This window comes from Wyeomyia smithii, chromosome 3, assembly GCF_029784165.1.
Source record: "Wyeomyia smithii strain HCP4-BCI-WySm-NY-G18 chromosome 3, ASM2978416v1, whole genome shotgun sequence".
Taxonomy (NCBI): domain Eukaryota; kingdom Metazoa; phylum Arthropoda; class Insecta; order Diptera; family Culicidae; genus Wyeomyia; species Wyeomyia smithii.
In genome coordinates, this window is record NC_073696.1 from 204,602,348 (window position 1) to 204,628,831 (window position 26,484).

A 26,484-nucleotide genomic window follows, 5' to 3' on the forward strand; every position below is an offset into this window, starting at 1 on the left:
ATTTTGCAACACAATTGCTCATGGGCTTATGATTAGGCATGATCCAATCGCTGGATTCGTGAAGAACTTGAACTTTCAACAAAAGAGTGTCCATATCACTGCATACCGTTTAGGGATGGCGATGCCCTTATAAACTGTGTATAGAGTACATTCCTTGCCGTAAAAGGTGTTTTCTTGAAATGGTAATCCCTCAAGCGTGCCACCATGCATCGCATCTAGCTGCCGAGGAAGCTCTATCATTATCGATGGCTCATCATTTGATTGAAAAAAAAGAATCCAAGCACTGTTTGTGGTTAATTGTAGACTAATGTTCTATCGCAGTCTGCATCTAATAACACATTAATGGCAACACTTTTCGTAGCGATGACGATGATCTTCAGTGCCGCAAGCTCTGTAATTAGTGGCTCAACTATCGGAGCTAGATCCGGACCCTGTAATTCAGCAACTGATTTTTCCCGGGGCATTTTAGCTATACGAATGCATCAGCGATTTCGTGCATCAATGTTGCTGTGATCGGGATTGGAAAAAATGTCAATGATGCAGAATGTGTACCTACCTATGACTTTGGCTGTTACACGGTTCGGTTACCACATTGCACATAAGACGGTCCTCATATAGAGGAACGACCAAAATTTCCAGAATGCGAATTTCATATTCAGGAAGTTTTGATTACATGATTTTGTAGTTTTTGACCTATATTTTCATTTTTTCTGAACGAATGCTTGATAAAATAAACAGATGAAACGGTTCATTTTGAAAAACGTCTTCGATGTAACCTTTTTCAGAAATGAAGAAAAATATTTTTTTTGAATGTGTTGGAATATGAAAAATCCTACTAAAGCATCAAATGTAAGCCCATGTAAGCACAGTTCCTGATAGTGTGCCCGAGAGCCCTGCTTGTACCCTTCATGAATCTTTTGCGGAAAATTTGCGGTTTTGTAGAAAGAAATGGTTGAATTATTCTTCTTTTTTTGTAGGTTTTGAATTTTTGGGTAAATCACCAACAAAATTCTTCATATATCATAGCAATTTGGTCCAAAACACATTGAGGAAACGAATACTGACGAGTTATTTTCATTTTTAGAAAAAAAAATTAAATATGTTAGACCACAAAACTTCATTTTCCGACCATTGAGAAGATATATTAAAACATCATTGTGAGACATCAGCGGTAAGTTTGTGGGCCACGTTCATTCATAATCTGATAATGATGGTGCTAGCTCTTGAAATCATTGATCTCAAACATACCCCTACTTCGATGTAAACAATAAATTGCATTTTTTCTGTTCAAATCCAATCAACTGTGATTCGCCATTACATGTAACATAGTTATTAATATTACTTTGTTAAGTATTACAAAAATGACAAATACCTACCTGAATAAAACGTCGAAAATGTTTAGCGATTTAGATAGTTGTATCATGTAATACAACCCGACACATTTCGTAACGCGACACCATCGCTGAATTTCTAATTTCCAACCTTTGATAGCATTTGATGGCATCTGCTCTGCTGTAAGTAATGTTTCCAAAAACATTCCGGTATGTCGATGGTGTCGCGTAACGCAAAACAGTCTCCTGCAAATGGTGTCGCGTTACGAAAATGCAAGCTTTGTAAATGTGGGCATCCTGATTAGTTTTCAGTCATACTATCTTTGGCAAAATTGTTGTTTAGGCTAATAAAATAGGGAAATAAAATTATGCTTACAAAATATAACAATTTATATTAAGGGGGGACCCTACTCTAGAAGGTCGAAAAATCATGAAGTTTCATATTTTTTTTTTTTGGCTGTCTAGAGTAAAGTGAAGTGTTTGGCGGTTTTGGCTATTGATTAAGGTATATTTGAAGATGTATTTTCCATGTCGTGAATGTAAATATAGTGAGTATTACACTGTTGGCAGCTGGGAACGTGGATGCTCTCTCTAAATCAGTACCTAACTGGTGGTAAGTTTTTCTCAGCTTCTAGTAGACCGATCGGGCTGAAATTTTTTTTCAGTATATAGAAACATATTATCTATCTTGTTACGTAGCCGTTTTTGAAAATTCCAAAAATTGCCAAAATGGCGGCCATTTTAGTAAAAAATTAGTTTTTTTTATGAAAAATCACTATTTAAAAAATCATAAAACATTGAAAAACTCAGATATCAAAAAACGACTATGTAACAAGTTAGAAAACCCATTTTTACATGTTAAAAAAAAATTCAGCAAAATCGGTTCAGTAGATGCTGAGAAAAATTTACCACCAGTTGAAAAAACATGATTTCGAGAGAAACGCTGCTTACAGCGTAATCCTCACTATATTTGTATCCAGAACGTGCAAAATATATCTTCAAATATATCTTAATCAATAGCCACAATATCCGAACATATCACTCTACTCTAAGCATCCGAAAAAAAAAACGAAAATTTATTATTTTTCGACTTTCCAGAGTAGGGTCCCCCCTTAAGTTAAAAATTACGTCGATTCATTTCAATTCAAAGCAGTATATATCATATATCAGTACTTTAAGATTTTTGAGAATGAAGGAAATGTCGTTTACGTACAAAATAAAAAGAAGTGGTCCTAAGTTGGAGCCTTGAGGAACACCTGAAGGAACTTGAATATGATTTGATTTCTTATTCAACTTACTTCAGGTGTTCCTCTATTGACACAAAATTTGTTGCCAATTGACACAGTTGAATGTGTTTTTTATATTTGCATAGTTCACGAGTTTGAATTAAAGGACTTCCTCATACTCGCAGTCGTTGGGTCTTTGAAATTCAGGTAAAAATAAGGAATATTCAATTGCTGTGTGAAACTATTCGTTTTTCCACAGGTGGGTGAAATAATGCGGTCACTTAGTAATCTTAATTATTATTCATGAATATACTCTAAAGAGTAGGTCCTAATAACGTGAAATAAAGTGATATTTTCTCCAATGACTGGAAGTAGGATGCTTTCGTTGTCAGACTCTAAGATTAAGTCAGCATTGTTTTGGTTAAAGTCCCCATAGATGTGAACATTCACCTCTGGAGGTAGTTCAGATAAAGTTTCTTCTACCCAATCAAAAAACTTTATAAATGCCATCACCATAATTTTATAAATGTCATAAATATTATAAATGTCATAAATGTCATATATGTCATACTTGTCATATATGTCATTTTTGTCATAAATGTCATAAATGTCATAAATGTCATAAATGCCATAAATGTCATAAATGTCATAAATGTCATAAATGTCATGAATGTCATAAATGTCATAATTGTCATAAATGTCATAAATGTCATAAATGTCATAAATGTCATAAATGTCATAAATGTCATAAATGTCATAAATGTCATAAATGTCATAAATGTCATAAATGTCATAAGTGTCATAAATGTCAGATATGTCATAAATGTCATAAATGTCATTTATGTCATAAATGTCATATGTCTTAAATGACTTAAATGTCATAAATGCCCTAAATGTCTTAAATGTTTTGAATGTCTTGAATGTCTTAAATTAAATATTATAAATGTCATAAATGTCATATATGTCATACTTGTCATATATGTCATTTTTGTCATAAATATCATAAATGTCATAAATGTCATAAATGCCATAAATGTCATAAATGTCATAAATGTCATAAATGTCATGAATGTCATAAATGTCATAATTGTCATAAATGTCATAAATGTCATAAATGTCATAAATGTCATAAATGTCATAAATGTCATATATGTCATAAATGTCATAAATGTCATAAGTGTCATATATGTCAGATATGTCATAAATGTCATAAATGTCATTTATGTCATAAATGTCATATGTCTTAAATGACTTAAATGTCATAAATGCCCTAAATGTCTTAAATGTTTTGAATGTCTTGAATGTCTTGAATGTCTTAAATGTCTTAAATGTCTTAAATGTCTTAAATGTCTCAAATGTCTTAAATGTCTTGAATGTCTTAAATGTCTTAAATGTCTTAAATGTCTTAAATGTCTTAAATGTCTTAAATGTCTTAAATGTCTTAAATGTCTTAAATGTCTTAAATGTCTTAAATGTCTTAAATGTCTTAAATGTCTTAAATGTCTTAAATGTCTTAAATGTCTTAAATGTCTAAAATGTCTTAAATGTCTTAAATGTCTTAAATGTCTTAAATGTCTTAAATGTCTTAAATGTCTTAAATGTCTTAAATGTCTTAAATGTCTTTGATGTCTTAAATGTCTTAAATGTCTTAAATGTCTTAAATGTCTTGAATGTCTTAAATGTCTTAAATGTCTTAAATGTCTTAAATGTCTTAAATGTCTTAAATGTCTTAAATGTCTTAAATGTCTTAAATGTCTTAAATGTCTTAAATGTCTTAAATGTCTTAAATGTCTTAAATGTCTTAAATGTCTTAAATGTCTTAAATGTCTGAAATGTATTAAATGTCTTAAATGTCTTAAATGTCCTAAATGTCTTAAATGTCTTAAATGTCTAGAATGTCTTAAATGTCTAAAAGGTCTTAAATGTCTTAAATGTCTTAAATGTCTTAAATATCTTAAATGTTTTAAATGTCTTGAATGTCTTAAATGTCTTGAATGTCTTAAATGTCTTAAATGTCTTAAATGTCTCAAATGTCTTAAATGACTTAAATGTTTTAAATGTCTTAAATGTCTTAAATGTCTTAAATGTCTTAAATGTCTTAAATGTCTTTGATGTCTTAAATGTCTTAAATGTCTTAAATGTCTTAAATGTCTTGAATGTCTTAAATGTCTTAAATGTCTTAAATGTCTTAAATGTCTTAAATGTCTTAAATGTCTTAAATGTCTTAAATGTCTTAAATGTCTTAAATGTCTTAAATGTCTTAAATGTCTTAAATGTCTTAAATGTCTTAAATGTCTTAAATGTCTGAAATGTATTAAATGTCTTAAATGTCTTAAATGTCTTAAATGTCTTAAATGTCTTAAATGTCTTAAATGTCTTAAATGTCTTAAATGTCTTAAATGTCTTAAATGTATTAATGCCTTAAATGTCTTAAATGTCTTAGATGTCTTAAATGTCTTAAATGTCTTAAATGTCTTAAATGTCTAATATGTCTTAAATGTCTTAAATGTCTTAAATGTCTTAAATGTCTTAAATGTCTTAAATGTCTTTGATGTCTTAAATGTCTTAAATGTCTTAAATGTCTTGAATGTCTTAAATGTCTTAAATGTCTTAACTGTCTTAAATGTCTTAAATGTCTTAAATGTCTTAAATGTCTTAAATGTCTTAAATGTCTTAAATGTCTTAAATGTCTTAAATGTCTTAAATGTCTTAAATGTCTTAAATGTCTTAAATGTCTTAAATGTCTTAAATGTCTTAAATGTCTTAAATGTCTTAAATATCTTAAATGTTTTAAATGTCTTGAAAGTCTTAAATGTCTTAAAAGTCTTAAATGTCTTAAATGTCTTAAATGTCATAAATGCCTTACACGTTTTGAATGTCTTAAATGTCTTAAAAGTCTTAAATGTCTTAAATGTCTTAAATGTCTTAAGTGTCTTAAATGTCTTAAATGTCTTATATGTTTTAAATGTCTTAAATGTCTTAAATGTCTTAAATGTCTTAAATGTCTTAAATGTCTTAAATGTCCTAAATGTCTTAAATGTCTTAAATGTCTTAAATGTCTTAAATGTCTTAAATGTCTTAAATGTCTTAAATGTCTTAAATGTCTTAAATGTCTTAAATGTCTTAAATGTCTTAAATGTCTTAAATGTCTTAAATGTCTTAAATGTCATAAATGTCTTAAATGTCATAAATGTCATAAATTTCATAGTTGTCATAATGTACCTCATGTACCTCAAGGAATTAACTTGGGACCGCTGCTTTTTACAATATTTTTAAAAGATATTAGTATTTTGCTTGGTGATTGATGTAAGCTTTTATATGCGGATGACCCAAAACTATATTTCGCCGTGAAGTGCATAGAAGATTGTCATCGTTTGCAGCAGTTATTGGATATGTTTGTAGAATGGTGCCATCGTAATAAGCTGATTGTCAGCATCCCCAAATGCTCTGTAATGACATTTCATCGGAACTCGCAGCCTATAATGCCTATAACAACTACCACATCGATGGAATCGTGCTCAACAGGGTTGAAGAGATGAATGACTTGGGTGTAACAATGGATAAGAAACTCTCCTTTGCTAGTCATCGATCGGCTGTCATTGCTTAGGCTAATGGTCAGCTGGGGTTTATAACCAAAATAGTCAAAGATTTTAATGTTCCGTATTGCTTGAAAGCTCTGTATTGCTCTTAAGTGCGACCTATCTTAGAGAATGCTTCACTAGTTTGGCTTCCACATCAACTGACCTGGAGTTCACGAATTGAAAGAGTGCAAAAGAGATTTTTCCGAATTGCTTTGAGAAATCTGCCTTGGCGTGAATTTGCCTCCATACGGTGATCGGTGCAAACTAATCAATCTTGACACCCTAGCTCGACGACGGAAGATTCAGCAGGCAACATTTGTCGCCAAGCTCCTGAACAATGAAGTAGACTGTCCCAAACTAACGAATGTCTCAAATGTCTTAAATATCTTAAATGGCTTAAATGTCTTAAATGTCATAAATGTCACAAATGCCATAAATACAGTCAAACCTCCATGAGTCGATGTTCTATAAGTCGATATTTGCCTATACTCGATGATATTTTCAGTCCCTTCGATTTCCCATACAAACTCAATCCCAGTAGTCGATATTTCTATTACTCGATGCCTCTTCCGCTCGATGGTCCCGCATGGTAACTTTACTAGTTGTTTGGTTTCTATGAGCCGATGTTGTTTTCAAATCCCATGTTCTACTGACGTGAAAGAGTAAATGACATCTCAATTCGCACTGAGGATGAAGAAAACTAAAAAATGAAGTAATAATGTGCCGACTGTTGTCCAAATATGATAGGCTAGACCGGATTTTTAGTAAATTTAGTTAGCGAAACTAGACGAAACAACAAACTCTAGCGCAAAAATACCGGAAGCTTGACAGTTAGCATCCGGACTAGAAATCATTTAAAAGCAGAGGCGAACCAGCTTAAAGCCTTTCAAATAAAGACATTTAATTAGATGCTCACAACTCATTTTGACATCTGCAAATTTCGACACATGATATCAAGAACTGCAGTTAAACAATTTATAACATTGCCGAATACAGTATTTCAATAAAACATATCATTATTTAATACATATTTAACATATAATTGCCATTTTTGAATTATTGTGATTTTAAATGATCAGCCATTATCATAAATTAAAATCCTTATCAATATTAAACAAATTCGCAGCTATATCGGAAACAATCGGTCCGGATCGATTCGCGAAGCAACATGTATTGACTCTAGACTACTGTTGATAATAATATTAATTGATATCTTGAGTTTAAAAGAACAAAAAATAGTGTACACAATTCTATGCAATCTATTGTATGAATAATTGACGTCTTTAAAAATTTAGTCTATGAGTCGATATTTCCTTGAGTCGATGGTCCCTTCGATATCGACTCCTGGTGGTTTCACTGTATCATAAATTTCGTAATTATCATGAATGTCAAAAATGTCATAAATGGCAAAAGTCATAAATGTCATAAATTTTATTAATGTCATCAATGACATAAATGTCACAAAAGTCAAAAAAGTAATTATGTCTTGAATGCCGTAAATGTCATAAACGTAATAAATGTCATTCTTAAATATATAATACAGGTCGGACTTGATTATATAAAGACTTGATTATATATTGACTTGATTATATATGATTCGATTATATATAATTTTGGACTCGATTATATATAGTAGAATAAAAAAATTATATTTCAAAAATTCAAGAGCCTATATGTCGTAAGTGAACATTCATAAAATACGTAACGCTTAATGCAAAGAAAAAAAATAGAAAAACAATTTAAAAAATGTTCAAAATTTAGAAAATGAAATAAAAAAATTTTAAAATAAAATAAATAAAAATACCCAAATAAAAATACCCGAACAAGAATAGTTTCAAAAATTAAAAAAAACTAAAAATAAATAAAAAAAACTAGAAAAATATTTGAAAAACAAATTCAAATTTTCAAAAATTTGAGGAATGAAATACAAAATTAGTTGAAAAATCAATATACACTGATCAATTTTTTTTTACATTTGACAGCAATTACATCAGGAATAACTACAAAATATACATATATTTTTTATATATTTTTCCTGACTTTTAGGGAGATGAGTCAAAAATAGAATTCTTCTTATTTATTCAAAAACAACAAATCATTTATGTAAAATAGATAAAAAAAATTGATTCGATTAAAAATAAAATTCGATTATATAATGTGAAAGAAAATCGGAGAATATATATCGTCCCCTTAATGCTAGAACTAGTTAACTCGAAATTTGTCGATTTTGAGTTAAGTATGCCATCATATTTATCGCGTCGAGCTCTATAACATATCCAAAACTCGTTGAAACACGATTACAAGAAAAAGTGTTATTCATCAATTAAAAAACAAGATATCTCAACGAAAAACAAGCGTATTTTGTAGTAAAACTAAATGACTCGTTTTTTTTGTTGATTTTTACGTTGCTATAACGGGCCTGAAACGATATGGATGCGTTTCATAAAATCTGAACCTTTAATAATTGCATTTGAATCATCATCACCAGAATACGTCAAATTTTCAAACTCGTTTTTCTCGAAACGTCAATTTTCGAGTTATCTAGTTCTAGCATTAAGGGGACGATATAATCGAGTCCGACCTGTAATATATAAATATGTAAAAAAAAATACCATATATGTCACAAATGTTACATATGTCAAAAGTGATAAAAATATCAACAACATCAAACACGCCAAAATGTTAAAAATGTTAGAACTGCCAGATATGTCGCAAATGTAAAAAATGTCCGAAATTTCTTTCTTATTTTTGAAATTATCTTGTATCTATATAAGTTTCAATGATACAATACGCTTAACGAGAAGAAATATTTTCAATAGAGGATGAAACCTCAATCTGTATTAGGCGCGACAAACCGAACAAGCTGAATGCTGGTTTTAATTTCGGATCACCCTGTATAAATTAACTGTTGAAAATAAACGCCTACCCATATGCAACAACATACTCAACTGGACAACTAAAGATATCTCTGTAGGAGTTTCATCGAGACTTGACGCATGATTATCAAGAAGTTTCATTCCTTTTTGCTAGAGTGAAATGAGGAAAGTTAGGATTATTTTCATTACATTAAAGTCATAATTTTCAAAAAAACATTTAAATAAAATAACAATATTCAGTGGTGTTATGGCCGTTTCCCAATCCCCTTTTTTTAGTAAGGCTCACGGTGTTCACGATCGAAACTCAGCAGATCTACTGAAATCAGTAAACCCATTTATATTGAGTTGCATTGGGTATCTGAGCGATAATTTTTAAAGTATGTTGTTCTTATTTCAAACGGGAACGTTTTTTTTTTTGAGAAATCCTGTTTTTGAGTGCCAAAAATTGTAGTAAAAATTCTTTTCGGAAAAATAGCCTATTTGTGCTAACGAGTGATCGTTCAACGACCGGTGACGTCAAGAAGAAACATTAAGGTGAAACGGTATTGAATTCATAAACGGCCGACTTCGAGCCACTACTTCGAATTTTCAAAAGCACAAGACTCGGAAATAGATAATGCGTTTCCTGTGAAAACGCTATTTTATGTTTGCTTCACTACAGCAAACATAAAATAGCATTTTCACATGTGACGCAATAATGGGACCATCCATTAATGATATCACGAGAAATTTGGGAAAAATTAACTCCCCCTCCCTCTTGTCTCAAACTTCCCCTTCTTTGGTTATAATTGACTGAAAAATGAGAAATTTGTATAAAATGCATTTTTTTTTCAAATTAGAACGATTTTGCTGAAAGAAAAACTGAAACTAAGAAGTGAAGAAAATTATAAAAACTAAATAGAGAAGGCGTGTAATTCTTAGTCAAAGGATTCTGTTGAAGGAGTCGCATATCGACGACATATAAAGACGAGGCAGTAACTGCAGCATCATTGCTGATTTCTGAAAGACCATCCATATTCAGTTCCTCTTCTTCACCACATGTTTGTAGGATTGAGAGGGACTAAAAACTGAACTAACGAACATTGTGCTTTTTAAACGAAAAAAAATATGAATGTGAGCCATTATCGTTTAATAGATTACAATATAGTTGTTTCTTGGTCAATAATAGTGGCAAGAATAATGTTGATCGTTATAATGGTTGCTAAGATATCAATAATATCTTACATATATCGATAAATAACCCTCTAGTGCCCAAGTTATTTTTCAGGCGGACCTCGGTAAAATCACTATGGATCTTTATTAACATGGTCCGACTGAAGCTTGTCAAAGGGGGGCATTAGACACTAGAGGGTTAAAATGGAAATTCAGAAACAATCATTGGAAATCGAATATTCGTTGATCGCTCTGCAGTTCTCCTGTTCCACAGAATCATGATTTGTCAATCAATTTCGAATGTAACAATAGCAATGGCCAAGGCCGATTTAGATACTGGGGGCCCGAAATTACTGATATAGTGAGTACTTTTTATGCAAACTCGAAATCGATTCAATTCTTTTCGCAATAATTCGATTTTAGCTTTAAAAATGTTACTTCGGAATGAAGTTGAAACCCCAAACACGTATCACTTAATTTGAATAACCTCTAACTAAATGAGGTCATGGAAATATTACTGAGAATTTATTTGAGGACATTGCTGTATATGGATATGGATTGCAAGTTTTTCGAAGTCATTAATAACACTGACTAGTTTATTAACTCTTACGATTTTTTTTTCTCGTTGTAAATTTTGTCCATTTTTACAAAATAAATAATTTATTTACATTAGAAAATATCCTACTAAACAATAAAGCCCTACTAGATGTGTAAACTGAGGAAAGGAAGGAGTACCAGCTAGAGTACAGCACTGTTGATCTGAGCGGCGTTGACGGCTCAGAGTAAATTCATGAAGGACGATGGAATGACGGGGAAATTACAGAGCACTATTGCAAAGGGTGGATGTGGGATGACAATACGGAACTGGTGAAACCCATTAAAAATTGGGATCATAATCTCGGTAGTACCGTCGCGAGTTGGTGTTGTAGTGGCCACTTGGAGGTGCCGGCGCATGATGGTACGGCGGGTATAGTGCCATTACCGGCGGTGGTGGCGGTTCGTGCATCATAAAGGCCGCATCATGTAACCGATGATGGTGGTGGTGACTGGCCGAGGGTGGATAATGCGAACCCTTCAGGCCGTAATCATCGTAGTAGTAGTCTGGATGACGCTGTGAGCGCCAACTGTCGTAGATGTTGGACGCACTACTGCCGTGCATAGAATTGGAGAAGCGCTGTAAAATTAAATGTTTATCATTTTATCAGTCATGACTCCGCGACGGCTTAACAAACCTTTGGCTTAACATCGTGCCCATGATCATCCCAGTTGTCGTCTAGATTGTACAAATCTTCTGATCCGAAATTGTCGATTCCTCCCATGTGGTTCTTATTCAGCTCGTTCAACATATCTGCCGTTAGAGGTGTCGGGGCCTTCTTTTTAGCTGCCTTTTGGCGGTTGATTAGCTGAAATAACAAAAAAAAAAAAATAATACTGAAAAGGTTCTACACCATAATCAAGCATCGAAATAACGTACCACAGAGACGCCAAAAATGACAACAAACAGAAGTGATGCCAGTCCAATCACGATAACGGCTATCGCCCACTGCGGTAGAAGTAGATCTTCCTCCTCGGTAGTTACCGTTGGGAGAATCTGTTTCGGAATAACTGTGGAGCGAAAACAGACATTAGAAAACGACGACGAAAGCAACCATTGTCATCATCAACTCTTACCGGTAAAATCGGTCGCAACTGGATCAACTTTGAATTTACCCAGCAGGAATACCTCCTTGACGTGAGGTACCGGCGCTTGTAAACTTGCCTTAGCCTGCACACCCAGCACCTTCAGTTCTTGGTCGTCCGCTTCGTCCAGATCGGTACTCGGCTCCGGAGTGGTTGTCGTTACCACTGGCGCCGGCGTCAGCGCTTCATGAAACAGTTTCTTAATCTCCAAAGTGTTGACGTCCTGCGTCAGATCTTTCAGTTCAACAAAATAGTCCACCAGAACACTTCCTTTGCTGAAGCTATCGATACGCACTTTTTTGTACCATTTACTTAGATTCTGTGCTTTGCTGTAAACTTCATTCAGCTGAGCTTCAACGTCCTTGGCTAGCTGTTTCCACTCAGCAGTGTTGTGATCTAGCAATTCCGGTACCCACTTAACACCGTCGACAATGCGTATCGTTCCGGCTAGGTCACATTCCGAATGACACAGGCCGGGTTCCGTTGGTCTAAAAGAAACAAGAGTGAGTGAGTACATCAGCAAATAAAATTAATCCTTATTGAACTTACCTAGGTGTTGTGGTTGTCGTGGTGGTTGTGGTCGTAGTAGTTGTCGTCGTACTTGGAGCTGCTAGTAATTTTTCCAGCAGTTCTTGCTGCTTTTGTCTTTCCAGTAACTTCTCAATCGAAAGCGGTGTCGTGGGCGGTGTTGGCCAACCGGTAAATTCAGTTGTGGCACGTGTTGGAGGGCCTTTACGAATCGTTATATCAGGCACAGGCGGTCCCTCGGCATGCAATGGCTTAGCGGTTGTTGAACGTCCAGATCCAGGTTTTTTCACACCCGGACGACTGGGAAATACAACTTTAAAGCTTTTATCTCCACCAGCAGCGGCGTTGCTACTGTTGATGTTCGGTTCTGGTTTGGACTCATTGAATCCAGGAGGAAGCAAAGCCGAAACATCTTTGAAATTGATGTTTTTCAGCAAAGTAGAAGGATCGATTACTTCAGGTTCCGGTTTTTCATCCGCTGGTGGCTTATATCCGGGTGGAAGAAATTTGCTAACATCTTCGCTAAAAACGGGAGACCCTTTTGTGCTTGTTTCAGTTTTCGAAGGTTTGTAACCTGGTGGCAAAAACTTGCCGATGTTGTCGTTCAATACAAACTTGGTGTCGCCCTTCGGTGGCTTGTATCCAGAAGGAAGGAGCTTACTGACATCATCGTCAATGGGTGCAGTAGTTGTTGTGGGTTTCTTTGTAGTTTTGAATGATTTGTACCCAGGGGGGAGCAACTTGCTCACGTCGTCCTCGATAACAGCTGTCTTTGGAGCTTTTGTACTGGGATTCGACTCAGCTGGTGGCTTGTAACCAGGGGGCAAAAATGAGCTTATATCAACTGGTTGTGCTTTCTTTAGGATATCCAAGGTCACATTCGATTTATCGCTAACTTTTATCTTACTAATCAGTTCTTTGAGATTGTTCGTCGTCTTCACTTCCTCCTCAGTTCGGTTGGCCCGGTAATCTTTGGGCAATAGCGAACTCAGCTCTTGCACTGGAACGTTACTCTTGTATGATCTACTAATATTCGCAGGTCGGAAACGGCTACCAAACTCCGGTCTTAGGGGTTCCTCATTGAGTACTTCTCTGGCAACTGCCAGCGGCTCGTGAGTTGAACCACCTGCTCCGAATTTTTTTACCTTGTAAGCATTTTTCTGTTTATAATCTGCCGGTAAAAGTAACGAAATATCGTCTACAGCAATGGCATCAAAATTAATCTTTTTAGCTAGGTTTTCCGTGCTAGTTGGTGGCTTTTGCGAGGTGGTAAATACCGGTCGAGGTTTCTTAGTGGTGATCACTCTCGGTTGGAATTTACGAATCATAACTGTCGGAAGCGAAGAGGAAGTGGGAGCTTTTGAATCTTCGGTGGCCATTTCTTTGAGCACTGGGAATTTTCCAGTCAACACACCACTGGACAACTCCGACTGCACACGGTCCAATTTATCTATAATGCTTTCCGTGGACAAAGAGCTGAGTGTCTTCTCAGTGGTTGGTGTATCGGAATCATCTGTCACCGACAGCACGGTTTCCTGGGGTGAAACTGTTGTTTTCTCCACTTCTTGGCTACTCGCCGTTGTCACATCCGGTTCATCACTCTCATTGCTGTTCTTCGCATCCAACTCCGATAAACTCTGTTTCTTCTCGTCCTGTTCTACTTGAGGGAATGGTAGAAAACGCGCTCCCGACACACTTCTGCTAGTTTGAACAGACGCTATTACAACCCAACTCTCGGTGGTCGCATTGGATGTAATTTCCGTTTCTAACGAACTATTTAGGGTCCGTTCCGTAGTCGTGGTTATTTCTTGACTTGTGGACTCTGTACTTACAGTTGGTGTCGAGCTAGCAGTTGTAGAGCTGACTTCCAACGGTGTCGGGCGTGTTGTCGCCGTCTCAGAAGCTTGTTTTACTGACGATTCATCCTCAACGTCCTCTTCTGAGTAAAGTAACGTATCGATATCTTCCAGCAATTCCTTCTGTGCAGGAGGATTTGGTTTCACTTCCGTTTGCGCAGTAGTACTAACAACTGGTTCCTCATCTTCGTAAGTGTATTCATCGTCATACACAGCTTCAACCTCCTTCTTTGGCTCTTGTTGTACAGGGGCTACTGAAGGCACCTGCTTCTTCGGCAGTTCGGTTTCCACTTCATGGTCGTCTTCCTCGAACTCTTCATCAGTCAATTCTTCCGACCCAGAGTTGGGCAAATAAAAATTATCCGTTAGAATAACCGTGTGATCTTCGATTTTTTCTTCGTTGTTCCGTCCGTCGCTTTCACGCACCAAGTCATAATACTCATTTTCATTTATATTGTTTAGACTACCGCCCCGTTCTTCATTCTCAAACTGCTTACCGGTTGTGCTACTTGGGGCACCGGTAGTGGTACTGGGGAACAAGTTGTTCTCCTCTCTGCTAGAGCTTGCTGAAGCATTTTTAAGTGCGGTAGGTTTAAAGTCATTGATCTCCTGCTGGTCATCGGTGAAATCGTTACCATCCTTGTCATCTTCAACGTAATCGTCATAATCGTAGATCACTTCAGCGGACTTTGCTGAGCCGTTGTGCGTTATGTTGATCGATGGAATGACTGGACGCGCCGGCAGGTGAATAAACCGGGAATGCGAAGCTGGCAGTTTTGTTGATTTCGCTGTTGTCGTTGTCGTCGTCGTCGTCGTAGAAATAGTCGTTGAGGGTGTCGAAGTTTTCGTTTTAATTGAATTGACAAAGGTACCACGTGAAGGGCTCGCTGCGTTCGTTGCAACTACTCGTTTGGAATCGAATGCCTGACGGAAGGGATTCGGGGCCGGAGTCCTGGAAGAAACGGAAACAGTTTTAGTAGCTGAAGAACTGAACTGATTTAAATAAAAGTATACTCTGGTAAAGTTCAAGATCAAAACGTTGGGGGGGGACGTGTGACTTGAGGCCCTAATGTGGTCATTCACCTCTGTCCAGCAACTTCTATCCCAACTTTCACGAGGTGCCAAGATGAGTAACCTTAGCGGAGATCAGGTAACCAACCCTCGGTGGAAACTATGGTCGTATGCTGACTGGGAAGTGAGGTCGTACGCGGCTGTGTCGACATGTTAGGTGCGACGTATAACAGCGTCTGACCCGGAGCGGGAGGCTAAATCATGAAATTCTGTATCCCGCCAGCTACACCTAAGATGGCAGCCCATCAAAAGGATGTAGGTATCGCGACCTGGTAAGGTAGCATACCGAAACATCTATTGACCACGAACAACGAAATTGGAAATACGGAACGAAACAATGGGCAAAAAGCTAGGCTACAAACACGGAAACAGAAAGAGTAAACGATTGACAAATATGAATGCTCAATGAACCGGTGCGAGCAGACTTGCTTGCTCGAGGATTACAGCGGCAGGAAGGTTCGATGGCCAAATTTCAGAGAAAGGGAATTCCGTGTAGTAGACCCTATAGCACACACGGGGCGTCGCACAGTGCAACGTTCCATACACAAAAATCAAAAAAGTGGATTTCTTATTGAACCAATTCTATATGCTGATATGTTTTATACATGTTTGAGACATACTGCAATGATTTTAATAACCTCGTAAGTGTACCCATACGATTATGAAACGCTTCTACTGTGAAGTGGTTTCAACTATTCAAGTGACACGTTATTTAAAAAAAAAAATCTTAATTTTCAAATAATTTTTTAAGTTACTCCATATTTTTTCATTTTAAAACCAAAATGGCAACGGTAGAGTCATGAAACTTCTACATTTTACATGTAACTATTGAGACTAACGTAGCGCATTTGGAAGTTAAAGGCTTCTTGGTCATGCTTCTGTATGCTTAGAGAAAAAAGACACATTCGATTTAAAATCGATCGTCAAAAAAAGCACCCCAAAGTACCTCTTTGAATTTCACTTTTTCCCCTTATTCGGAATGTCCTTCAAACTTTGGAAGTGATTGCCATTGCTCAAGTTTGCTCTTTCAACCGGAATTCGCGTTTTCGAATGATACCTCGGGAACCAAGAGTAAGCAATTTATCCTACATCTGTCCCTTATTTTTATGTATAACACGTAACTTATGTGTAAAACATATAAAAGATGCCAGAATTATTGTTGTCTAAATGTTTTGCTACAGTAAACCGAATATAAACAAAATTAAAAGAGAATTAAATTAAAATAGTAATAGAAGTTTAGGTCACTTTTTCATCACCTAGAAATTATTCGAATATGCTCTTCAAGCCTTTTATCTCGAAATGGATAATATTCTTGGCAAATTATCATTTTATGCTTCTGTACAAAAAAATGGCGTTTGAGACATTTTTGCGATGACGTATTTGACATTCGTCATTTATGCAAATAGTAGCTCTCATCGGTACTGAACATTTTTCGGGTCGCACCAATTGAAAAAAATACTAGAATGGCAGTTTTGATTTTTGTCCCGCGTTCCCATACATTAAACGCACTGTGCGTCGGTTTCGTAGCTGCACAGGTTGGGAGGAAGAAGTTCTAGCGTCCGGCATTGGAAGGCATAGCCTCAACTCGTCAATCAATAAACTTGGCCGCGACCAGAATGGTCATATGTAGCTCCTATTTTCCACTTTCAAATATTAACCCTCTGTGCCGCCTTTAGACAGTCTTCAGTTAAACCTCTAAAAAGCTTCAATCAATACTTAAAAAAAATTTATAAAGTTTCAAAGTGATTTTTCGAAGTCCGTCTGAAAATTAATTTGGGCACTATAGGGTTAAGAAACACACCTGGAGGCATCCAAATGGACCTACCTCCAGATCGATCACGTACTGATTGACGGTCGCCACTTTTCGGATGTTACTGAGGTCTTTTCGGGGACCGAACATCCACTCTGACCATTATTTCATCGTTTCTAAGATCTGCGGACGGTTGTCGAACATGCCGAAATCTCGCACAGAGAGGACAATGCGTTTCAACATACAGCGGTTGAAGGCTAATGGCATGGCAGAAGAATACACCAGAGAAGGATCAACGGATCGCAGGACAACAGGAGGAACGAGTGAAAGACATAAATGGGTCGTGGAGTAATATTCACGATGCCATTGAAACAACAACGAGGGAAGTGGTAGGTACGCTGCTTGAAGGACAGCGTAAAAGCTGGTTTGATGCTGAGTGTCAGAGAGCGACGGACGAGAAGAATCATGCAAGGAGCCGCATGCTCACTGCGGCTACGCGCCAGATTGAGACCGTTAACAGAATCCTTCGTCGGCGAATCCTAGGCTGGTTTTCCACGGTCATTCCATGACGGATCAAATGCTATCCCTGCGACAGATCTTCGATGAAGTCCGAAAGTAAAACTTGCAGACACACCATCTGTTTGTGGATTTTCTGGTGGCTTACGACTCAGTGAAAAGAAACGAGCCCTGTTTGTACCTTGTCGTTCCACTTCACGGCTCATATCGTTGTCACACGTCACAAGCGTACCAGGATAAACGAATTCTTCAACCACTTCAAATCGTTCCCCATCATACTACACTTCAGCACCAACACTACCGGAACTCCACTGTTGCTGTCGGCTACCATGTACATTGTTTTGGCAGAGTAAATGATGAATTGCAACCTTGCCGCTTTCTCTAATAAGACCTGAAGGCCTCCTTCACGACCCTACGGTCGATACCGATGATATCAATGTCATCCGCAAAACCAAGGAACATGTGAGTTTTCGTGATGATCGTACAGTGCATGGGTTCCCGACAAAACTAAGCTGAGTCTTATGACGCTGGAGCGATCGCAATCATGCTTGCGAATTGCTTGCGAGACATCGGTCGCGTTCGTATCGTTAGATGGACTAAAACAGGGGATGCGCTCTTCAATTTATTGTTCAACATCGCCGTTGAAGGTGCAGTACGAAGAGCAAACGTGCAAAGAAACTGTACGATCATCACGAAAACTCACATGTTCCTTGGTTTTGCGGATGATATTGATATCATCGGTATCGACCGTAGGGTCGTGAAGGAGGCCTTCAGGTCTTATCAGAGAAAAGCGGCAAGGTTGCAATTTATCATTTACTCTGCAAAAACAATGTACATGGTAGCTGACAGCAACAGGGGAGTTCCGGTAGTGTTGGTGCTGAAGTGGAGTATGATGGGGAACGATTTGAAGTGGTTGAAGAATTCGTTTATCCTGGTACGCTTGTGACGTGTGACAACGATATGAGCCGTGAAGTGGAACGACGAGGTACAAACAGGGCCATCAACAGAATACATAACCAGCTAAGGTTCCGTAGTTTTGCAAACTCGCACAATACAAGTGCTGTATAGAACGTTGATCCCCCCGGTGCATGAAACATGGACGCTGAAGGAAGATGATCGACGAGTGCTCGATATCTGCGATCGATATTTGGCGGTAAATTGAAAGATGGAGTGTGGCGCAGATACATGAATCACGAGTTGTACCAGCTATACAGGAAGAGGCCGTCGACTCCATGGTAGGCCTCACACTCGGTGGATGTGCGCAATGGAAAAAGATGCTGGTGAGAGGTGATTTAAGTACGGCTGCCCAAGACAGAAGAAAGCTAGACATCTCTAATTCGTTCGTCCATAGACTTAAGTCTTAAATCGCTTTTCACGCGGCTATTTCTACGAAATCTTCGGTGTTCACGCCGGTTTTTTTGCGTAATTCGGAAGTTATGCAACACAACATAATTTTTAAAACACAATAACATGACGCCCTCCGGTTTTTGGAAAAAGCCTATAATGACCAAATACCATGCCTGAACCCTGAGCCGAGATGATGCTAGGAAACCAAGAATCAACTTTCTACTCGTAACATGCCAAATATTCTATTTTTGCACTTGAAAAATTAAATTGCAATACCTTAGTATACTTTTGAAATACATTTGATAATTTCATCGTTTACATGTTAAGGTTTGTCTTTTCCTCAGAGAATCACTAGCGTGTAGGAGAATATCTTTCACTGCGAAAACAACTGCTCTTACACTGATGGGCTAAGCGACGCACTTGCTTGAAGAGAGCACGTCTCACACGAAAGGGCATTGGGTTCAATTACTACACAACAGAGTTCACTGCAGTGCGTTTACTATGTGTCTCTCAAGCATAGATCAAATGAGGGAAGCATCTAGGTAGGAAAGTAGATTGCGTTGGTTGCGTTTCATTTCGGAACTGAAAAAAAAATCCAGCCGCCCGTCACGCATGTTCGCTCGTCGTATGCTACCGAATTTATCTCAGCAATGATCACCACGGTGTATTTCTGTGTTTTTTAATGAGAGTGATTCACCACCCTTTTTCGCTCAGCAAGTGTATTATTTTTCTACGAACGGTAGAAACGCAACACAAAGCAGAACGAAGAAATTTGTTGCAAAAAATTTCCATGCGCAGCTCTCACACTGGATAAGAAATGAGCGGTGAATCTTTACTCTGCTCTTTCCACATATTGAGGAGGATAACAAGCCGTTTCCATTAACTTAGCACTCTGAATGAGCAAAACTCGAGCTAAAGAATTTTCACAAAAGAAATAAAATTTACTCTGATTTGTTTGAAATTTCTGCTTTTAGTTTGCCATTATCATTGTTTTAAATTTTACATTCTTGATGATAGAAAAAATTGAAAGAAATTAACCAAGGAATTCAGAAAATAGTATTATTAATTTATTTGGCATTTCGTCATGATGACATGGCCTGATTCACAAAGTTTCTCCAATTCACTCGGTTATTGGCTACCGCTCTTCAATCCCTGGGATACAGTGTACTCCCCCCAGATCTCGCTCCACCTGGTCTACCCATCTTGCCCGCTGCGCCCCTGTTCGTCTTCTTCCTACCGGATTCGAGGCAAACACCATCTTCGCAGGGTAGTTGTCCGGCATTCTTGCAACATGCCCTGCTGCTCATGGTTCATTCTTCGTCTCCATATTCCGTTCTCCTGCACGCCGTCAAAGATCGTCCTTAGTACCCGTCGTTCGAAAACTCCAAGCTCTCGCAGGTCCTCCTCGAGCATTGTCCACGCTTCATGCCCGTAGAGAACAACCTTATGAGGGTGTTGTGCATGTTACACTTCGTACGGGGGCTCAGTCTGTTCGACCGCAATTGCTTGTGGAGCCCATGTAGGCACGACTTCCGCTGATAATACGTCTCCGAATCTCTCGGCTGGTATCATCGACTACCTCAAACTCATCGCCGTCGATCGTAATGCTACTGCCTAGGCGTTGTCTGTCGGCTTCGGTTCCGCAGGCTAGCATAGACTTCGTTTTAGACGTATTTATCTACAACCCAATCCTCGCTGCTTCGCGTTTTAGTCTGGTGTACTGTTCTGCCAGCGCCGCACTTGTTCTGCCCACAATGTCCATGTCATCAGCAAAGCAAACAAATTGACTGGATTTTTTGAAAATCATACCCCGCGTGTTGATGTCCGCTAGATTCATTATACCCTGTAGCGCAATATTGAATAGCAGGCAGGAGAGACCATCACCCTGTCGAAGCCCCCTGCGGGATTCAATCGGACCCGACAATCCACCCGAAATCTGCACACAGCACTGCGTCCCATCTACGGAGCCTTTATCAGTCTAATCAGCTTCCGCGGAATGCCGTTTTCGTCCATGACCTTCCATAGCTCTTTTCGGTCGATAGTGTCATACGCGGCTTTGAAGTCGATGAATAGGTGGTGCATGGGGGTTCCATATTCACGGCAATTCTGGAGGATTTACCGTATGGTAAAGATTTGGTCCGTCGTAGACCGTCCTTCCACGAAGCCGGCTTGATAACTTCCCACAAATCTGTTGGCTAGGTATGAGAGGCGGCGGAAAATGATTGGGAAAGCATTTTGTAGGTGGCATTTGGGACGGGCGGGCACGATAATTCCCACAGTCCAATTTGTGGTCTTTCTTATAGGTAGGGCAAAAAACCCCATCCCTTCACTCCTCCGGTAGCTGTTCTGTATCCCAAATTCTTGCAATCAGCCGGAGCAAATAGGTGGCCAGCTTCTCCGGGCCCATCCACATAAGCTCCGCTTGTTTTCCAGCTGCTTGATGGCATCCTTAACTTCACCAATCATTGGAGCTGGCACGTCTTCTACATTTGTCGCACCCACGGGATCGCTTTCTCCGCCGCCATGGTCCTCCGTCTGGGTGCCATTCAGGTGTTCGTCGAAGTGCTGCTTCTACCATTCGGGCACCTCACGATCGTCCGTCAGAATACTACCACCTTTATCCCGGCACACTTCTGCAGTATGCGTGGAGTTTCAGGAAGAACTTTCCTATAATCCTATATACAGTCGAATCCCTTTATAGCGACATCACAAGGGACTGTCGTTATAGTGAAATGTCGCAATAATACGAAGAATGTTTGCATATGTAGAACAGAAGGTAGCGTTGAGAATGTCGTTATAGATTCAGCAATGTCGTTATAGAGAGATTTGACAGTACTATTGACGCAATAAAGAATGACAAGTATTAGTTTTGGTATACCGTTATAGAGGAAGGTCGTGATAGCGAAATGTCGCAATAAAACGAAGAATTTTAGTATAAAACAGAAGGGACTGTTGAGAATGTCGCTATAGCGAGATTTGTCACTATAAAAAGTGTCGTTATAGAGGGATTCGACTGTAATTCCTATAGAATAATCCTGAGAATAATGCAGCTGTTTCAGCTCTACAAACTCCTCCTCCTCACGGCGGCGTTTCTTCTCCCGGAAAATTTGGGTTCGCTGCATCTTCTTCTGTCGGTGTCTTTCCACATGCTGACGAGTGACCGTCCGCGCAGCATTCTCCTCATCCATCACCCTCCTACATTCGATGACGTTCTCCGCTACCCTGTTGATGGCTGTTTTAATTGTGTTCCAACAGTCCTCGAGAGGACCTTCCTCCAGCTGGTCGTTTTTCGGCGAATTTCGGGCGCATCTTAACCATCATCAGGTAGCGAAAAAAGCGCCTAGTCCAGATGGCATCTCCAGTGTGGCTTTAAAACGGCGATCCAAGCATTTCCGGACATGTTCAGAACGGTAATGCAGAAATGTCTAGTGGAAGGTCATTTTCCGGCAAGATGGAAAAAGCAAAATTAGTGCTGTTGCCAAACCGGGCAAGTCACAAGGTAACCCAGCATCGCCAACAGGCCGATTTGTCTGCTGAATTACCAGGTGTGGTAAGCTTCTGGAGAGGTTTATCCTCAACAGGTTGATACAGTATACGGAAGGCGGACGAGGCTTGGGCCAAAATGCAATTTGGGTTCCGGAAAGGCAAATCTGAAGTTAACCGGTAACCGAAAAGGCGGCCAAACAGAAACGGAGAGGCAATCGTTATTGTGCAATAGCTACAATCGACGTCAAGAACGCCTTCAACAGTGCCAGCTGGGAGACCATCGCACAGTGGGGAATCGCTGGCCATCAGCCAAAAATTTTGACGTGGGACACGTCTTTGTTTACTATACTGGGATGCATTCTGTAAAATTGGAAACGAAACGGGCAAATGTTGCGTCAGATTTCAAACGTTAATAACAGCATAACCACATGATGGATAATAATAACCAATATGTTGTTGGATAGATAAAATGTATAACAATTTTGTAATATGCTAATTATCACTCTAATTTCATTGCTAAGCGGTAAAATTGATGAAAAATTTCAATAACAAATTTACGTCAATAGTGAACCAATTACATGCGAGCATTCCTAGCACAGACAACGTGAATGGACACCATCCGTGATATTCCCTGTATCAATTTCGAAATAAAAATTGACAGAGTCTCCCCGTCCCAATAGGTCAATTTATTTTTGCTTCCATGAGCTTAGACTAATGTGATGTCTCGAAGGTAAAAGTTTTCCTAAAAGTTTGAAACAACACCTATCCTTGAACAATTTTTAAACCTGCGTGTTAGGTTCTGAAGAACCTAATAAAAACTGATGTCTTGAAAGAAAACATGCCGGTAAAAGCAACAGTACCAGTGAAGTAAAGAACCGCAGGTCTCTCGTCGTCTATGGTTGCAGTGGTACTCTTCTATTCGTACATTTCAGCGGTACACTTCTATTCGTACTGCAGCGGTACTATTCGTATTGCAGTGGTACACTTTTGTTCGTACATTTCTATTTGTATGCAATTGAGGAAAAACTGCAATGCTGCTGTTGATGGTGATTGAAAGTTTATCTCATAAATATGATTGCCATAAATTACTCAACAAGAATTGTAAATTTTTGCAACGGATATTTATTTAATTTTATCTTCGATATTCACTAAATTTTCTTGACCGGATAGTATCGAAAGAGTAAATTCCTAAATATATACATTTATAGAAGAGTAAGAGCCTGCGAATGCTTGTGATTTTTTTTTTTTGTTTATTTAGTGAGATTCGTACAGAATCTCTTTTACATTTCAAAATTGTTAGATGATATATGATTATTCTAAGCTTTACCATAATAAACGTATATTTCCTGTCTCCGTAATACAGCGAATGTAGTTGTAGGCAAATAAACAAAATTGTCAAGCAAAAAAAAATGTAATTGTGGATTGCTACGATTTTTTGCTGGAACTTGTTAATAATTTTGTTTAAAATATTTTCTTCTGTTTGCTAATTGATGAACCTTTGTAAGGGCTTCCATATTATTTTGAATGTAAGATCCATACTATAGATTTGATTTAATTACAGTTAAATAAAACAAAACCATTCATTATGATAACGTGAGTATTATTGGATTTGGTTTTTGAGGATATAGAGTTAATTCTGACTTTGACGCATTACGAGAAATTCTTTGTGCTTCTTCAACAAGCACGATATGCTTGTGCCTTGTCAAATACATATTTTTTGCACAAAAAAAATACTACAGGCATAATATCGCCAAATATAAATGATATTCTTTTGAGTGTTGTTGAATATATTCCAAATATTGATTTTCAGGGAGGCTGAAAATAAAAATACGTACAGTCTCTGAGCAAACACATTGATTCTGTCTGCAGACTCTGTATATTTTGTAACAAAAATCCCCTATTTACAGTGTTTAGTCCCACGTCACCATCTCATACAACCCTAGGGCTGTATACCTTGTAGTATTTTTTTTCGTTAGCTGTTTCATAATATTTTTCCTTTATAGCTATAACATTCAAGTGTCTAAATCCAAAATTTGGGCGCAATATCATGAAATCTGAATTTTTTATGACTTTTCAAAGCTTGGCAAACTGACGTTTTTTGTCTTTTTTTGAGAAAAAATACATTACTTTGAAACGCTCTGCAGCATCAATGAAAGCTTGGATTTTTTTGACGTCAAAGAAAAAGTTGTGGTAAATATTGTGCAAAATAAACCCTTTTCATTAGATATTGTAAAATTTTCTCATAATAGGCCTGACACCAGAAAAAAATTTAAAAAACATGATTTTTTGTAGAAAAGTAGCTTAAAAGTTTAGTTGCCGCAGTTTGCCACGGTTATGACTACATTCAAAATTTAGGTAAAAACGTAAGCTTTCAAATGCATACTGTCCGCTGCTGCGCAAATTGTCACTTTCGTGAAAAAAGCGATAGCAGTTTTTTTTTCATTTTTTTTTTTTGAGGTTGAAATTTCAACCAGGATTAATTTTAATCATAACCATGATACCCCATTAATGGAATATCGAACTCAATCCGTAAGAATAAAACAAAAATTTGGGCAAAAATTACAAAATTTATCAATTAAAAGTTATAAAATAAGTGTTAAATAAGAAAATAGTAAACAAATCTCTATGAAACTTTTAATTATGTCAAACTTTATTACTTTCTGCAAATTTAAAACAATTTTAAAAACATTCAGCCCTTTTCAATTTATGATCATAAAATTCGCTAAACTGATTGAAGTGTCAAATATTAGCAGCAAATTCATACCATCAAACTCCGGCTAACAATAGCCCGTTTGAAGATTGCTTTTGCTTCGCACTCGTTTGCATACAAAAGTAAAGCACAAATTTTGCTTTATGAGAAAAAAAAAGAACAGTCGTCGTCCTCCGCATCTTTTCGTATTCATATAGAACGTTGTGTCATTCCAGTGTCTTGGTTTTCAAATTCATAAATTCGTTGAATTTTATTATGGAGCCTTCAACTTCTGCGGCACCACTAAATTCAATGTCTAGTAAGTTCTCAATTCATGGTGTCATACATGTATTTAAATGTCCTCTTTCAACCATAGAAACCGGATTAGGGAGATAACGTATATATGAAACAATGAAACATCGAAAATTACTAGAAGAAATGAGAATTGCAGCGAAAGACATTTTTCCTGCTGATAAGTATTAGAACTTCAAATTTCCTGGAAAGAATTCAACACGAGATTGAAGCGATCACAGCGGAAGATGATGTTACTGATGATGATTTTTTTCAATTTTTAATTAGTTTGTATTACTTATTTTGTTTTAGTTTATTAAAAAAAAAAAATATAATTATACATATATATATATATATATATATATATATATATATATATATATATATATATATATATATATATATATATATATATATATATATATATATATATATATATATATATATATATATATATATATATATATATATATATATATATATATATATTTAGGCAAAATTTGTTTAGTTCGAGGGGTCTTTCATAAATTACGTATTTTTTAATGGGGAAAACGCCCGGTGGCACTACTTGTGGTCAAAGATCATATAATTCTATGAAAAAGGAAAAAAGTGACAAAAAATATAAAAAATTGGATTTCGTGATTTATGGACGGCCCCAAACAAAAAATTGATGCCAAATTCGTGTTCAGCGCCCCAAAATTATGTAAATACCAAGTTTTTGTCGCATTTATCGTCACTTTTTTTGCTTGGCCAGCCATTGTATGGAGTCGCCCCACTGTGCATCGTCGAGCCACTACACAGAATGCGGGTACCAGACTATCTGTGTAAGATTCTTGGTTGACACTTTTAGAACCGGGTCCTGGTATACAATACTGCCGAAAGACAGAAGACCTCGAACATCACAGCTGAAGTTCCGCAAAGTTCGATTTCGGTCTAAAACTTTGGAATGGAATGTATAATGGAATAATGATACTGAAGCTACCCAAAAGGGCGGCGATTGTTGGGTTTTTAGATGATATTGTGTTATCGGTGACAGGCGAACCATTGAAAGTGGTGGAAATGCTGACTACCGAGTTAATCGGAATTATCTAAAACTAGATACAA

At 37.3% G+C, this 26,484-nt stretch overlaps 1 protein-coding gene across 2 annotated transcripts in view; it reads right to left on the minus strand.

Annotated features, from left to right (window-relative positions):
* Positions 1-10,784: 10,784 nt before the first annotated feature.
* Positions 10,785-26,484, minus strand: part of LOC129730753 (mucin-2) — a 182,590-nt gene continuing 166,890 nt past the window's right edge. For both annotated transcript variants that reach the window (XM_055690308.1, XM_055690307.1), the window contains 5 exons: positions 12,396-15,182; positions 11,838-12,334; positions 11,641-11,771; positions 11,399-11,569; positions 10,785-11,340 (listed from right to left, as the gene is read on the minus strand). In XM_055690308.1, the coding sequence (XP_055546283.1) occupies positions 11,044-11,340; positions 11,399-11,569; positions 11,641-11,771; positions 11,838-12,334; positions 12,396-15,182 (3,883 nt within the window). In that variant the 3' untranslated portion in view covers positions 10,785-11,043. The remainder of the gene's footprint in view (positions 11,341-11,398; positions 11,570-11,640; positions 11,772-11,837; positions 12,335-12,395; positions 15,183-26,484) is intronic.